The following is a 15,002-nucleotide window of genomic DNA, read 5'->3' on the forward strand; positions in this document are numbered from 1 at the left end:
CATCATTCTACATCCAATCACTAAAACGCAACAGAAAATGGGTGTAAATATACATTTTACTCATAAAAAAGTAGACATTTTAACAGAGATAGAATTAAAGTTTAAAAAATTAGAAAAAAACGTTAATAATTCACGTAGTACACTACAGCACAAAGTGCACGCCGTCGATTGTATAGACATTATTCTTCTGGAGGTTGAAATCACGAACAACGATCAAGGCCTGGAAGGAGAAAGACAGAAAGGACTGCCTTTCTGTTTGCCTTTCAGGTTTGACCGTCAACCGGCTGGTCAAACGACGCTCAACCGTACACAGCATAATGTGTCCCACGTAATGTTGGAGCCGTTGAGGGTTTGTCAGTCCCTTGTCATTCATAATGGACGTTGAGTATTTTTTTGTTTACTTAATAAAAGAAAGTGCTCATTCGAAACCTTCTTGATTTCAAATAGAAATTAAAAACGTTATGAAGTGGTTACCAGGCTTAAATAAAATCTCCCCATTGCTGCAACCAACTATGGGACTATGCATGCTCTTGTGCTTCAGGCTGTTACCTATACAAGTGCCCAGTAGGTTGTTGGGGCATCGATCAAGTGTTCATTCCTATCCAAACCTGTGAACATACGGGTTAGAGCTGGTCGTCGGCAACCCATGCCTGTCATAAGAGGCGACTAGCGGATCAGAACGACTGAAGGTCAGGCTCGCTGACGTGGATGACACATACCAGCATATCCTGAGTAGATCGATGCTCATGCAATTGAACACTGGATTGTCTCGTCCAGACGTGATCACGTTAAGATGGCCGCCATAAAATTGGAATATTCCCGAGCATTAAACAACAAACAGACGCTCAATTATTCCTATCCAAGTCATACACAAATGCAGAGGCACACAAACTGATACGGATGCCGAGGCCTCAAAGAACGCATGTGATGTGCATTTGACTTGAAACGTATGTTATATTTCGGGTTACACTTTCTCAGTAAAGTACAGATTCTAGTGCTTCGTTGGGTTGAGTCCCATCCGGGATTCGAACCCACAACCTAGACAATCAGGCGCCCAATCGACAGGGCACAAAGTCAACCAGCTAGCGTTTGTGCTTTACTGCATAAGTAATCCTAACTGAACAGTCCCTGTACCACATTACCTTCCCTACTGCCTTGCCCGCCCTGCAATGATCAAGCCCTATGTACAACAAGTCTTGATTTTCCTTGGTTCCTCCTTTTCCATTTTCATGGATTTGTCTGTTGCTATAGACATTCTATATATACTCAGTGACTGAACGTAAGTCGAGTGTAATCCCAAATATACCATATGATACATTTGACCACTTGTACCAATATTAATATTACAAGGGATCGCCGTCGGTGTTTTCATACATGCAGCTCATAAGCATTAAATCGTGTCTTCAAAATGAATTAGTTGAACGAAAAGCTGCACGAATTTGTTTCCATCACTTCTGTTCCCAACACGTACGCCATGACATTTATTAATAAACGTAATTCATGCACCACCAGCACTGCTGATCATAGCTAGTGCACGAACCGGGAACGGGAAGCGGAACCTTTTGATCATAACTTGATCCGTCACGAACATCACGTCCTGGTTTACAACTAATGGCTATCTGATTTAGATCAGGTATCATCTAGTACACTCGTATCTCGTTGACAATAGAATTCTTGTAATGAGAGTTGCTTTTAAATGTGCTTTGACTTTTCTTTGTTTTGGTTTGTTTCTGTTGTTTTGAGTTTTTTTGTTTGTTTGTTTGTTCAATGCTGCGGTTAATTATCCAGCTGTATGACGCAGGTATGTACTAGTGAACGAGTGAGTTTAGTTGTAAACTGTATATAGCGCAACAGAGAGAAAATGGCCAGTAGCTCCCACTGGTAATTTTCTCTCTGTTGCGCGACCCTATTTGCGCTGCAGTTTGCCTGTGGTTTAAGGAAACTGTCTTTATGATGCGCCATCCGTTGTCAGTCCATGTTTCACCCCCTGGATGCTGAACACAAGGCAGGGAAACAACAAGCACCACATACCTGATCCCAGGAGCGACCCACCTTTCCGCCCTCCTCTCACGGGCAGTGTGTTAATTTCTTCTCCATACATTGTTTGCGCGACATCCGTTTAGCAATGACATGATGTTCCAAAATATTGTCACAATAAATTAATTCTAAGTGTCAGAGGAACGCATTAAATCTTTACATAGGACATTACAAATTACAAATATAGTGTGATACAAACAGTTCCAAAAAGAGACAAGTTTTTCTAGATCAAGTGGATTTAATTACTCGATATGAAAGCTGTGCTCTAGGGATATCGACAACTGTAAAGTAACGGTAAATTATGTATTAATGGGTATTGCAGGATAGAGTAAAAACAGACGTACTTTCTATTTTCAGGATAACGCAAATGATAGTTGTTCAAAGAGCATCCTTAATAAAGACATTAATACAAACGCCCTAAACAGGTTTTGTACATTATGTCATTAGGTGGTCACTATGTAGTTGAACAGAGCGTTAATGGGTTGTCCTCACACATCGCACTCACAGACACAATGGGAGAGCTATCGCCTTGATGGCTGAATGAGTTCACAGTAAGGCAACTCGATTAATGATTACTATAATACACGCAAAATAAATAATCATATGCACTACAAAGTTATTAAAGCCGGGAGAATTAGGCAATATCATCATCATCATCATCATCATCATCATCATCATCATCATCTTCGTCGTCGTCATCATTGTCGTCGTCATGGTCATCGTCATGGACATCGTGTTCATTGTCGTTATCATCATCAGCAGCAGCAGCAGCAGCTTTGTTTGTGGCAGTGGTAGGGGTAAGAGTAGTGGTAGTAGAAGGTTTGTTTGTTTGTTTGTTTGTGTGAAGTTTATAACCAAATATAAGGCGGATAATCCCCGTGATCAACAGCATGAATATCGATCTACGCTCTTGGGATAAGAAACCATCTGTCAACCATGAGACTGACCACCAGATCCCGTATTATTAGTCATAAATAGTAGCAGCAGTAGCAGCAGCAGCAGCAGCAGCAGCAGCAGCAGCAGCAGTAGTAGTAGTAGTAGTAGTAGTAGTAGTAGTAGCAGCAGCAGCAGCAGTAGTAGTAGTAGTAGCAGCAGGTGTCCCTGTTGTGATACATGTCCTTTTTCAGAGAGTGTTTCGGAAGATATGACAAGTAATCTGTGTGGGACGCGTATAGTTGTGATTTTGCTGGAATAGTATTAAAAGCGGCGTTGAACTAAACTCACTCACTGAACATTGTCTCGTGGTTGTCTCAGCGCTGAGATCGTTTTGGGGAACAGAGTTCGAGTCAGCTGCCGATTAGGATTTTACGAGCACTTCCGACACTTTGCTAATTTCCCAGAAAACCGTCACTATTGTGCGACATGCTCGACCCTGTCACTCCTTGGGACGTCATACGCTGCTACATTACCCCCTCTGCTCCCATTCCCAACGTTAGCATCACCCTCCTGGGCAACACTTAGAGGACTACCACGCCGAGGTGTATCGTACTGGAAACCGGTGTTCTCGAGCTCACTGTAGCTGACCTGAACAGGAAAACAGGTGATGTCTGAACTTCGATTACCATCCTCATCGTTGTGCTTGACGACTTCAACCTCTGCAACTTCCACGCACTTTCTCGTTGACTTCGGGGTATCATATGCGGCAGTGTGTGACTCACTTTGATCTGCATGTGATGCAAGGTGATCATAATCGTAGAGGGGGTGTGGCGAGTTGACCCTGCCAGCGGTAACATCGTACTCTGCTCCAGCTCCACCCAGCTGTCCAGTATGGTTGTATAGAGCCTGGTCGCTAGGCTGGACACGCCCACCAATACCTACCTCCGCGTTGTATGGGACTTGATACACATCCTCCTCAGCTGGTTCAGGGGATGCTGGGATCATGGTAGAATCGCCAACTTCCGAATACTCCACGTCAGTAGACTCTCGTTTGAGACGTTTCACATCTACTGTTGGCTTCCTCTGCTTTACTTTTTTATCTACCTTGGTTTTAAGCTTACTGAAAAATAATTTCATAGATGTCGGAAATCATCTATGTAGTTAATAAATGCAACATTTACAAAATATTTGTTAATATGTTTTAAATACCAGTTACTGTAATATCTCATTAAGCGACCATGCCCCGATTTCTAGAAACAAAATTACTTTTTCACTCAATTTCAAACTGAGTTCAAACAGTTGATTATTCAACTCAGCTGCCTTTTTGAAATAAAGAAAGCCCCAAAATCTATTCACCATACTCAAATTGTCTACCAAGAGAGTGATATCGATTTCAGTTCATTCTGTTCTGGGAAATGCATTTTACTGCATTTTTTTCAAATATGAGTAAAAACTCTTAACTTAAATCAGTATTTTTTTTTGCGAGAATTCAGGTACAGGGCGGTTAAGCGGTTAAAGAGTTCACTCCAACACGCACACATACGCACGCACGCACACACGCACACACGCACACACACACTGTAGGAGAAGAAGACATAGTGCACAATATGTATTTTTCTGGAGGGTGAAACCTACCGTCTGCAGCATCCAGTCGTGGCGCCGATGACGAGAACAGTCACAGCGGCCCCGGCCACCCCTGTAGGAAGTGCCCAGCCATACCCCTCACCCCTGCGACTGCCGGTGTCTACAACGAATAGGGGAAGGACATAGCTATGATAGCAAACAGATCGAAATCCCAGGTATACAACACGAAACAAAACAAAACAGAAAGACCACAACGTAGGTTACTTTACCTGTTTTGCTTAATGAATAGCCAAATGCACATAATAACACCGACTATATCCGGGAAACATTTCCACAATAAATGACAGACAGGTTACATCAGATATTGACATTGTCCTCGATTATTTATTGATAGTGGTTTAATATATTTACGACTGTACTTTAGAATCTTCAAAATAACAATACTTGTTAACGTCATTCGACGTCATTTCATGCAATTCTTGTTTGTTTCTCAGAATTACCCACATTTTGTTTTTGTTTTCGTTTTCGTTCCTTTTACGGGTCCTTAAGGGTCCAAAACGTACGTAGAATTAAAGCCGGACTGCGTTCCTTGCTATGGCTAATGGTCGATGGTTTCCGTTAACAATAGGGGCTGTAGCGATTCGTTTTTCCATGTGTATAGTGTTTGTTGTTTTTCATCAGTTTGTCGTTATATGACAGGCAGTGTCGGTACGAATTTAAATCTGAACTTGTTCAGCGTTGAAGGGTCCATTGTTACCATACCTGTTAAACATATGTATCTCAATGGCATGGAACAGTCTTGATTCTTGACACGAACTGAACTTCCTTGTTTCCTCACAGACAGGCATCGATACGGTAGTGAAGCGTTCACAGTATCCTGTGTTACTGTTTTCCCTGGAAGTATAGTGGGTGATAGTTTGGTAACCCAGTGTTCACATCGTTTGCTTTCGTCACATTGAAAGCCCGGTTCGATTACCAAACATCGGTACAATGTGTAAAGTACGCTATTGATACCCAGTCGCAGGATTTTTCTGGGTTATTGGTATAAGCGGCGTAAAACTAACTCAACTTATGTTTCATTTTTCTTCACTTGTCTTTTGACTTGATGAATAACACCATACTCTTTGTCAAACTAAGCATTCATGAGATCCAATTTCGACGATAGCTAAAGAGCATAAAAGTTCACAGTTTGGATGACAGTCTGAATTATTCTGATTATTCTTGCTATTTTTTCTAATTATCCTACACAACTATTGAATGTTTTATGCTTATACACGTAACTGATAGAAATAAATGCATTCACAGGGAGATGTGTGAGCCATTGGTGTAAAAACACCCGACACGCTTTGTTGAGTTGCTTCCCTTCGTTGCCCCAGGGTCCCCAGCGATGATCCGTTTAAGTCAGCACCATTCCAACATTCGTGGGTTCCTGTGATAAACTTTCACGATCTTCATCACCACTGGCTGCAGTGGGTGAGTGATGTGGGTTTACGCCGCTTTTAACAATTTTCTCGTAATATCACGGCGGGGAACTCCAGAAATGAGTTTCACACATTGTACCCATGTGAGGAATCGAATCCGGGTCTTCGGAGTGACGAGCGAACGCTTTACCCACTAGGCCATCGCACCACATCCGATATTATACAAACATGTGATAAACCTTTCAAAGTGGGGTCAAAACAGTTCCTTTAGAATGACAATTGAAACAGCTGCAAAATAATACACTCTACCTGTGATCCATACCCAGGTAAAACTTCTCCGAAGTCCTATCCAATAGCGACCAGCTGGGAGGAAATTCCTTCTCCCTCTCACTTGAAGAAGGTCACCTAGTCTGTCCACACACGTTTTGCTTGCTTGTCGGCGTGTAGATAGGGCAGTTATTGGATCTATACGCTCTGAGTAAAATCAAAGTGGTAAGTGCTCTTACAATGCCTGACCATATAAACTAATGGACCGCATGACCCTTACCTACATCCTGCAAGAATACATTAAACAAACCCAAGGTAGCCCGCAATGTTCAACTAGAGGAATGACTTGTTGGCGTTGTTGTTGGGTTGTTGGTTTTTTTTGTTTGTTTTTTTGTTTGTTTTTGCTTTGTTTTGTTTTGTGTTTTGTGTTTTGTGTTTTGTTTTTGTTTTTGTTTTTGTTTTTGTTTTTGTTTTTGTTTTTGTTTTTGTTTTTTGTTTTTGTTTTGTTGTTGTTGTTGTTGTTGTTGTTGTTATTGTTGTTGTTATTTTTATTCTTTTTCTCTGGGGATCATGTCCAGGTCATGTCCTGTATTATCAATTACCTATCAAATGATTATGACGACCCATGAACAGAATCACGGAAGGTTAATTTCAGACGGGACTTCAAATTTGAGATATGCTTATTGATTACATAAACATCATTTGTTCTGGTCAAAGGTTCTTTCAGACAGCTTACCAGTACCATCTTGCGGTGTGGAGCTGCACAGCGCCATCAAGGTGTCTGTCTGACTGTCTGTTGTGGAGATACGCCATGGCTGGGAGGCGCCATTAATCTCCAGGAGTCCCCAGACGTACCGAAAATCATTTTGTCTGGGCTTACGGAATTTTTCCAACTGGGATAATCCTGAAACAGCACAGGTAATATCATGTAAACTTCCGATCAAACGTTTAACCTCACGTAAATCACTAACTATATGGATATAAGGTGTATATGTATAAGTTTGTAAATCGTTACACTGACGATTGGTTTCTCCACTAACTTGGGGCAACCAACTGTTAACTTAATGCAGACGAATTGCACGAGGATCATGCATCAAATTGCTGAGAAACATATGCAAATATCATGCACGTGAACAGTTGCGTTTTGTGCGAGGTTTTGTTAAGAATTAGCCAGGTTTCACTGATTTTTATCACTTCTTAAACTGACGGCAATAATCTTCTCAACGTTACGAATTTGTTTAAAATACATTAGTTCATGTGTAAACAGTATCTTTAAACAGCAAGGAATATCGTTCGTTTAGAACAGTTGCCTGAAGTAAGTGGCTATACTCACTCTAGCTAACTTAAACTTTCGATGAAAAGTATATATTCCGATTTTGGTGAAGGGGCTGCTTCTTTTCGAAAGAAATTAATTTTGGTCACATTGTCTTGGTACCGGTGCCTTAAAACAACATTCAACCCAAACAACTGCCCGTGACTTGAAACAGCACCTAGTCATTAATGTAACATCTATCTTGAAAGAGCATCGCTCTTTTTGTGCGTGTGGCTTCAAACAACATCCACTACTTCTTAATGCATGTGACCTAAAACAATATTCGCCCATAATTGGTGTGTAGAGATTCAAACAACAATCAGTCCTTATTAATCTAGTCGTTATTGCACCAAGTAACTTGAAAGAACAATCACTCTTTGCATGCAGTTTCAAACAACATTCAATCCTTATTGCATCTAGTCCTTATCGCAGGATGTAACATTTTGCGTGCGGCTTCAAACAGTATCTAATCCTTATTAACGCAGTTGACTTAAAACAACATTAGCTCTTAACTGGTGTGTGCGGTTTCAGATAACATCTACTCCGTACTAGTGCATGTCACTTGAATCTGCACTAGCACACTATACATGCAGTATACATACTGTCACTATATACAGAATAGCCATCAGCGTCACCGCATCTCTCCTCTCTGTTACCCGGGCACAATAAACTCGATATGTTGTTGTCTACAGGTGTTGGGTGTTCTCTCAGACAAACACATTCAGTCTCCTGTTAAGAAGAAAAGCAATGACTGAAGCTGGTACACAACCTGCACAGGCCGTTAAGACAGCATGGTGGTGAGACGGTACACTGGACAGTTGATATGAAAAAAGTTAAAGTGAAAAAGAACAACACATAAAAAAACATAAAAAACATAAAAGTGAAGAACCAAATTGCGGAAAGCTGGGTAACAAAACAATACTCCTGTACTGGTTCACGTTTTACAACAATATTATCGCAAGGCATGCCAGATGTTCAGAAATTTATTACAATCTTCAAATCATCCCATCTTTTCTTCAGACAAAAATATAAATTGAAATAGAGAAACTATATCAGGACTCTGACAGAAATGTAAGTGACTTATGAGTTGAGGTCTAAAATGAAATTCAAAAAGAGGAAAAACACAGAATATCATTTCTAATTCCTAATATATTGGTTAGAGAAACTTTCGTTAATTGTTACCTTGAGTGCAACGTAGATGGAGTTGCAGAAGGTAAAGCAGGTGAAGGCCTGGTTGTCCTCATAGTGTGAGGTTCTGATCTTCCTGATGTTTGATGACGAGACGTAGCCTCTGTATGAGTACAGACGATCTGGTAGGAATACAGAATATACTGAATACATACTAATATATTATAGATATATAGATATACTTTATTTTCTCTATAGCATATGGATATAAATGGGATTACACAGATATACAGTAAAAAGTATGGCATTTACTCATGTCGGAGGGTATACAGATTTATAGAAATGTCTTTTCCACAACTTATGAGATCTGCATATTCGACTGGTGCACATTGCCAATGTTTCATACTCGAGTGTCTTCGAGCACTGAGGAGGAAGTATAAAAAGTATAAAAGAGAGTAATATATTGTCTTTATTTTTCAAGACGTAATTAAACCTTTCACGTCAAGAATGTCAGTTAAATTTTCAAGTAGTCTGTCTCTTTAATACTGCGTTTCTTTACTGTATAGCAATACGTGTTTAATGATGTCATAAGCCAATGTATCACAAAGCCATTCACGAGATTGTGTTATATCAATGCCGATGTGTTATATCAATGCCGATGTGTTATATCAATGCCGATGTGTTATAGCAATGCCGATGTGTTATAGCAATGCCGATGTGTTATAGCAATGCAATGTCAAAGAAGCATAGATGTCTTTTCTAGGGCAAGACTCCCCAACCTGCTCGGAACGTTTTCATAAATAAGGTGATACCGTGATAAAGCTGCTCTTGGTAAAAGTCTTGAAATAATATATTTGTTGTCTTCTTCATGAACAAGAGTTTTAACCTTATGTGCCAAAAGTTGTATACTTGGAAATAACGAAGTTTCCAGGTACATGTTTACGTTATATATTCCATTATGTGACAACCCTGATATACCCTGTGTACACCTCCTACTACCCCGACAGTGTGACATCCCTGATATACCCTGTGTACACCTCCTACTACCCCGACAGTGTGACATCCCTGATATACCCTGTGTACACCTCCTACTACCCCGACAGTGTGACATCCCTGATATACCCTGTGTACACCTCCTACTACCCCGACAGTGTGACATCCCTCACCTACCCTGTGTACACCTCCTACTACCCCGACAGTGTGACATCCCTCACCTACCCTGTGTACACCTCCTACTACCCCGACAGTGTGACATCCCTGATATACCCTGTGTACACCTCCTACTACCCCGACAGTGTGACATCCCTGATATACCCTGTGTACACCTCCTACTACCCCGACAGTGTGACATCCCTGATATACCCTGTGTACACCTCCTACTACCCCGACAGTGTGACATCCCTGATATACCCTGTGTACACCTCCTACTACCCCGACAGTGTGACATCCCTGATATACCCTGTGTACACCTCCTACTACCCCGACAGTGTGACATCCCTCACCTACCCTGTGTACACCTCCTACTACCCCGACAGTGTGACATCCCTCACCTACCCTGTGTACACCTCCTACTACCCCGACAGTGTGACATACTGTTTGAGAGGCATTCTAGAAGTTGCTGAGATAAAGATGACAAGAATTTTTATGGATGATCAACTTCTTTATTGCAGGGTAGCGACGTTTCGGTATAGATTCTTATACCGTTTTCAAGCGTGTGGGGAATGGCAGGGGGAGTACAATATATATACAGCAGAGATGAGCATGTGATGACAATACAACAATAACAGGATTAACAATAACTATTTGAGGTAACAATACATTAGAGAAGTGTTGAGGTAAGCTGATTAAGGAGTGAAGCCAGCGGGTGAGTTGACAGAAGCCAGAGTGAGATGAGTGGATTAATTGGTGGAAGCCAGGGTGAGTTGAGTGGATAAATTGAGACTGGGGGCCAGAGTGGGTTGATTAATTAGTGTTAATGATGCAGTTGAATGCCGGAGAGACAAAGACGCCTTGATCCCTGTTGATTGTTGGGTTGTGTCTGCGGATTTGTACTGCTTCAGCAAGTTTGCGTTGTTTGAAGTCATGTTTGTTGCTAGCAAGTGTTGTGACAGTGTCCCAGTTGATGTTGTGGTCAGGAAATTTGGTGATGTGTTCCGAAATGGCTGATTTTGTGTCACCTTTGTTTGTGGAGGTTTTGTGTTCTTTGATGCGTATGTTGAGTGGTCTGGATGTTTCCCCAATGTAGTTGCTGCCTCAGCTGCAGCTGATGTTGTAGATGACGCCTTTAGGGTGTTGTTGTTGTGTACTGTGTTTCCTACCGTTGGCCTTAATGATTGTTTTGAGGGGTGTTCCTGTTGTAAAGTGTCAATGCCTGCTTGTTGCTTGAGTAGGCGACTGATGTGGTGTGATGTTTTGCCGGTGTATGGTAGTGAGATGCGTATGGGAGCGGGATCAGGCTTGGTAGTAGTGGGTTTGGGAGGTGGGTTGACAGTGGAGTTGATGACACGGTTAACAAGTTGGGGAGGGTAGTTGTTTAGTTGAGTGAAGACATGCTTGAGATGGTTTAGTTCGGGTTGAGGAGAGACAGAGGATAGGTTTAGGGCACGGCGGGTGAGGGTAGAGATGGTGCCTGTTTTAGTTCGGAGTGAGTGGTTTGAGTCAAAGTGGAGGTATTGGTCAGTGTGAGTGGGTTTACGATAGACAGAGGTTTGGATGGTGTTGTCAGTAGTGCGGGTGACGAGAACGTCAAGGAAGGGGAGTTGTGAGTTGCATTCAGTTCACGTTTGAGACTGAAAGCAACTCACAACTCCCCTTCCTTGACGTTCTCGTCACCCGCACTACTGACAACACCATCCAAACCTCTGTCTATCGTAAACCCACTCACACTGACCAATACCTCCACTTTGACTCAAACCACTCACTCCGAACTAAAACAGGCATCATCTCTACCCTCACCCGCCGTGCCCTAAACCTATCCTCTGTCTCTCCTCAACCCGAACTAAACCATCTCAAGCATGTCTTCACTCAACTAAACAACTACCCTCCCCAACTTGTTAACCGTGTCATTAACTCCACTGTCAACCCACCTCCCAAACCCACTACTGCCAAGCCTGATCCCGCTCCCATACGCATCTCACTACCATACACCGGCAAAACATCACACCACATCAGTCGCCTACTCAAGCAACAAGCAGGCATTGACACCTACTTTACAACAGGAACACCCCTCAAAACAATCATTAAGGCCAACGGTAGGAAACACAGTACACAACAACAACACCCTAAAGGCGTCATCTACAACATCAGCTGCAGCTGCGGCAGCAACTACATTGGGGAAACATCCAGACCACTCAACATACGCATCAAAGAACACAAAACCTCCACAAACAAAGGTGACACAAAATCAGCCATTTCGGAACACATCACCAAATTTCCTGACCACAACATCAACTGGGACACTGTCACAACACTTGCTAGCAACAAACATGACTTCAAACAACGCAAACTTGCTGAAGCAGTACAAATCCGCAGACACAACCCAACAATCAACAGGGATCAAGGCGTCTTTGTCTCTCCGGCATTCAACTGCATCATTAACACTAATTAATCAACCCACTCTGGCCCCCAGTCTCAATTTATCCACTCAACTCACCCTGGCTTCCACCAATTAATCCACTCATCTCACTCTGGCTTCTGTCAACTCACCCGCTGGCTTCACTCCTTAATCAGCTTACCTCAACACTTCTCTAATGTATTGTTACCTCAAATAGTTATTGTTAATCCTGTTATTGTTGTATTGTCATCACATGCTCATCTCTGCTGTATATATATTGTACTCCCCCTGCCATTCCCCACACGCTTGAAAACGGTATAAGAATCTATACCGAAACGTCGCTACCCTGCAATAAAGAAGTTGATCATCCATAAAAATTCTTGTCATCTTTAGTGTGACATACTCTGTATACGCTCAAAGTACCTCAACTGTGTGACAAACCTCAACGACCCTGTGTACCCCTCCCCTCCCCCTCCCCCAGTATCCCGACAGTGTGACAATCCCGACCTACCCTGTGCACCCTCCCTCTATCCCGACTGTGTGATAACCCTGTCAAACTCTGTGCACTCTCCCAGTACCAAGAGTGTGTGACAACCCTGATCTACCCTGTGTACCCTCCCAGTACCCCGTCAGTGTGACAATCCTGACCGACTCTGTGTACCCTCCCAATACCCCGACCGTGTGATATCCCTCACCTACCCTGTGTACCCTCCTAGTACCCCGACTGTATGACAACGCTGACCTACCCTGCGTACCCTCCCAGTACCAGGACTGTGTGACAACCGTGCCACCGACCCAGTAGTATGTATCTTCCTCCAGTCTGTCAGCAAGACTCCCAACAGTGTCTCCCGATGTCTCCACGTACAGATGACCACCATGTCTCCGACAAGAGAATGATGACGACGCCCATGTCATCGTCTGGTTCATTTCAGACACTAGTACATCTGAACCGATGTCCTTCTCAGTCACCCAGAAACCTTCAACAGAATACGCTGTTGTCTATGTTTCCAAAGTCTATAACATTCCAGTACTTCTAATACGATGCTGTCAGAATTAACCAAATCGCGATCGTTGACGTGGTAACGAGACATTTTGATTATTTCATACATTCCTGCTGTAGTTAGTGCTAACTCATTTTTTTCGGCGACGTGACAGAATCTCTTGCAGAAGTTCATATGTACCGGCGATAATGCATATAATATCGACAAGATTTATGAATGCTGACTAATGCATGAATGCTAAAGATGGTCAACATGTGGCGTTGACACATGTTTGACACCGATAACTGTATCGAAATTCGCATCACCTGAATAAAGAAGCTTTTCATATCCTTATCTGATTCTCCAAGTTCTAAAAATGCCACTAACAGAAGATAAAGCATATTACTAACAGTAATAACAAACATTATCGCTCTGACGTGCTGCATTATCCCTTTGATCTACCTCGCTTTGATTTATTACACACGTTTATCCCTAGAACCGCACCCCTGTGCAGCACGCTAACGTGACACTTGTAGAAGTGTTTACTTTATCAACCCAACAATATTGAAGGTATATCGATATACGTGATGTGCATGCGGTAATTGTTTGGAGAATATAAACAAATCGTACCTTGTCCATGTGCTGACGAGAGCAGCAGAACAGCTAACTTCGTGTATGTAAGGTAATCCATTGCCGTAATAGGATGTCACATATGCTGAAGTCCTTCCTCGCCGGGGAAGCAGACTGGACGTGGACACGAGGTAAACCACGATTCCCACGGTAACTGTTTTGGGAAATACTAAGAACTGAAGGGATGTTTAAAGCGTGGGCAACACATTAACACAAGTAAACATGGAGTCGTAACAATTCATGGTCTAACGTTGTTTCTGGTTGTCATATCCGGCTGATCTGAGAGGGGCATGTGGGTGAGAATCCGTGATGGTTAACAGTGAACCCGTGTTAATCTGGATTAAGTACCTATTGAAATCTACTGGATATAGTGTAACATGTAATGGCTATGGAGTAATGGAAAGCTAATTTGTACACAGGGGTGCATACAGCTTCTAGAGAAGAGGGGGCTGGGAGTAGGGGGAGGTGGGGAGAAGCGCAACCTGTTGAGAATAGAGGGGTGCACACTTCATTTTCAACCGAGTTTCAATATTCATTTAATCAATTTCAGGGCAAACTGGGAGAGCCTCTGGATCCGCATATGGTACACTTTTACAAATGGTACTAGAAAAAATCTTGTGTTGGCTGTCCGGATTAGCAATGTCCGGTATATACTGTTTGCAATGTGTTATGGGAAGGTTTGCAAGGCTTGAAACACTGTGTTCATATCCATTCACCCACAACTGAAGTATCTTAAATGGACTGTTTGTGTTGTCTTTAACGTACTCGGCTCACAGCGAGAGGCGGAAATGAAGTCAGCGTTGTTGTCAACTGCTGGATAAGTAGTAGAATGACGTCACTCTTCAACTTCCGGTGTACGAAACGGCCCCAATACTGAGCTTGACAGAAAAATGCCGACATCTTCAGCATTGCGTTAACCCACGGCTTGTCAGTTTTGAAGAACTAATACGTTCGATGTGAACTTACATTTATCAGTTTGGTTAAACACTGCACGTGCAGGATGCAAACGAATCCCAAAACACTATAGGTTAATCTGGGGATCGAACTCTAAAGGGAGGCAACTCTTCAGTATGACCTCCACAGAGGTTGTGACGAAATCATTTAATGAAAAAAATTAAAACAACTAAGTGCTGAAAATTATTGCACTGTATTAGCCCAGTTTGTTAGCTTAGGGCGAGAGTGTGATAGCTCACTCAGACATGCCTCTCCACGTA

At 42.4% G+C, this 15,002-nt stretch overlaps 1 protein-coding gene across 1 annotated transcript; it reads right to left on the minus strand.

Annotated features, from left to right (window-relative positions):
* Positions 1–1,743: 1,743 nt before the first annotated feature.
* On the minus strand, positions 1,744–14,060 carry LOC137297900 (uncharacterized). The gene is made up of 10 exons (XM_067829882.1): positions 13,789–14,060; positions 12,925–13,155; positions 8,680–8,807; positions 8,100–8,226; positions 6,922–7,089; positions 6,228–6,392; positions 5,260–5,391; positions 4,549–4,657; positions 3,041–4,033; positions 1,744–2,944 (listed from the first exon to the last, which is right to left on the minus strand). Exons 1-9 carry the CDS (start codon positions 13,847–13,849, stop codon positions 3,388–3,390), a joined length of 1,767 nt encoding a protein of 588 aa, XP_067685983.1. The 5' UTR covers positions 13,850–14,060; the 3' UTR covers positions 1,744–2,944; positions 3,041–3,387.
* Between the last annotated feature and the right edge of the window lie 942 nt (positions 14,061–15,002).

This window comes from Haliotis asinina, chromosome 10 (genome assembly GCF_037392515.1).
Source record: "Haliotis asinina isolate JCU_RB_2024 chromosome 10, JCU_Hal_asi_v2, whole genome shotgun sequence".
In the NCBI taxonomy this organism is placed as follows: domain Eukaryota; kingdom Metazoa; phylum Mollusca; class Gastropoda; order Lepetellida; family Haliotidae; genus Haliotis; species Haliotis asinina.

Coding starts and splice junctions, on each gene's coding strand:
- LOC137297900 (XM_067829882.1), bottom strand. CDS start 13,849: ATGGATTACCTTACATACACGAAGTTAGCTGTTCTGCTGCTCTCGTCA. Junction 13,156..13,788: donor CTCGTCAGCACATGGACAAG/GTACGATTTGTT, acceptor ATTCTGTTGAAG/GTTTCTGGGTGACTGAGAAG. Junction 7,090..8,099: donor CTATTCTGTATATAGTGACA/GTATGTATACTG, acceptor GTGCTGTTTCAG/GATTATCCCAGTTGGAAAAA.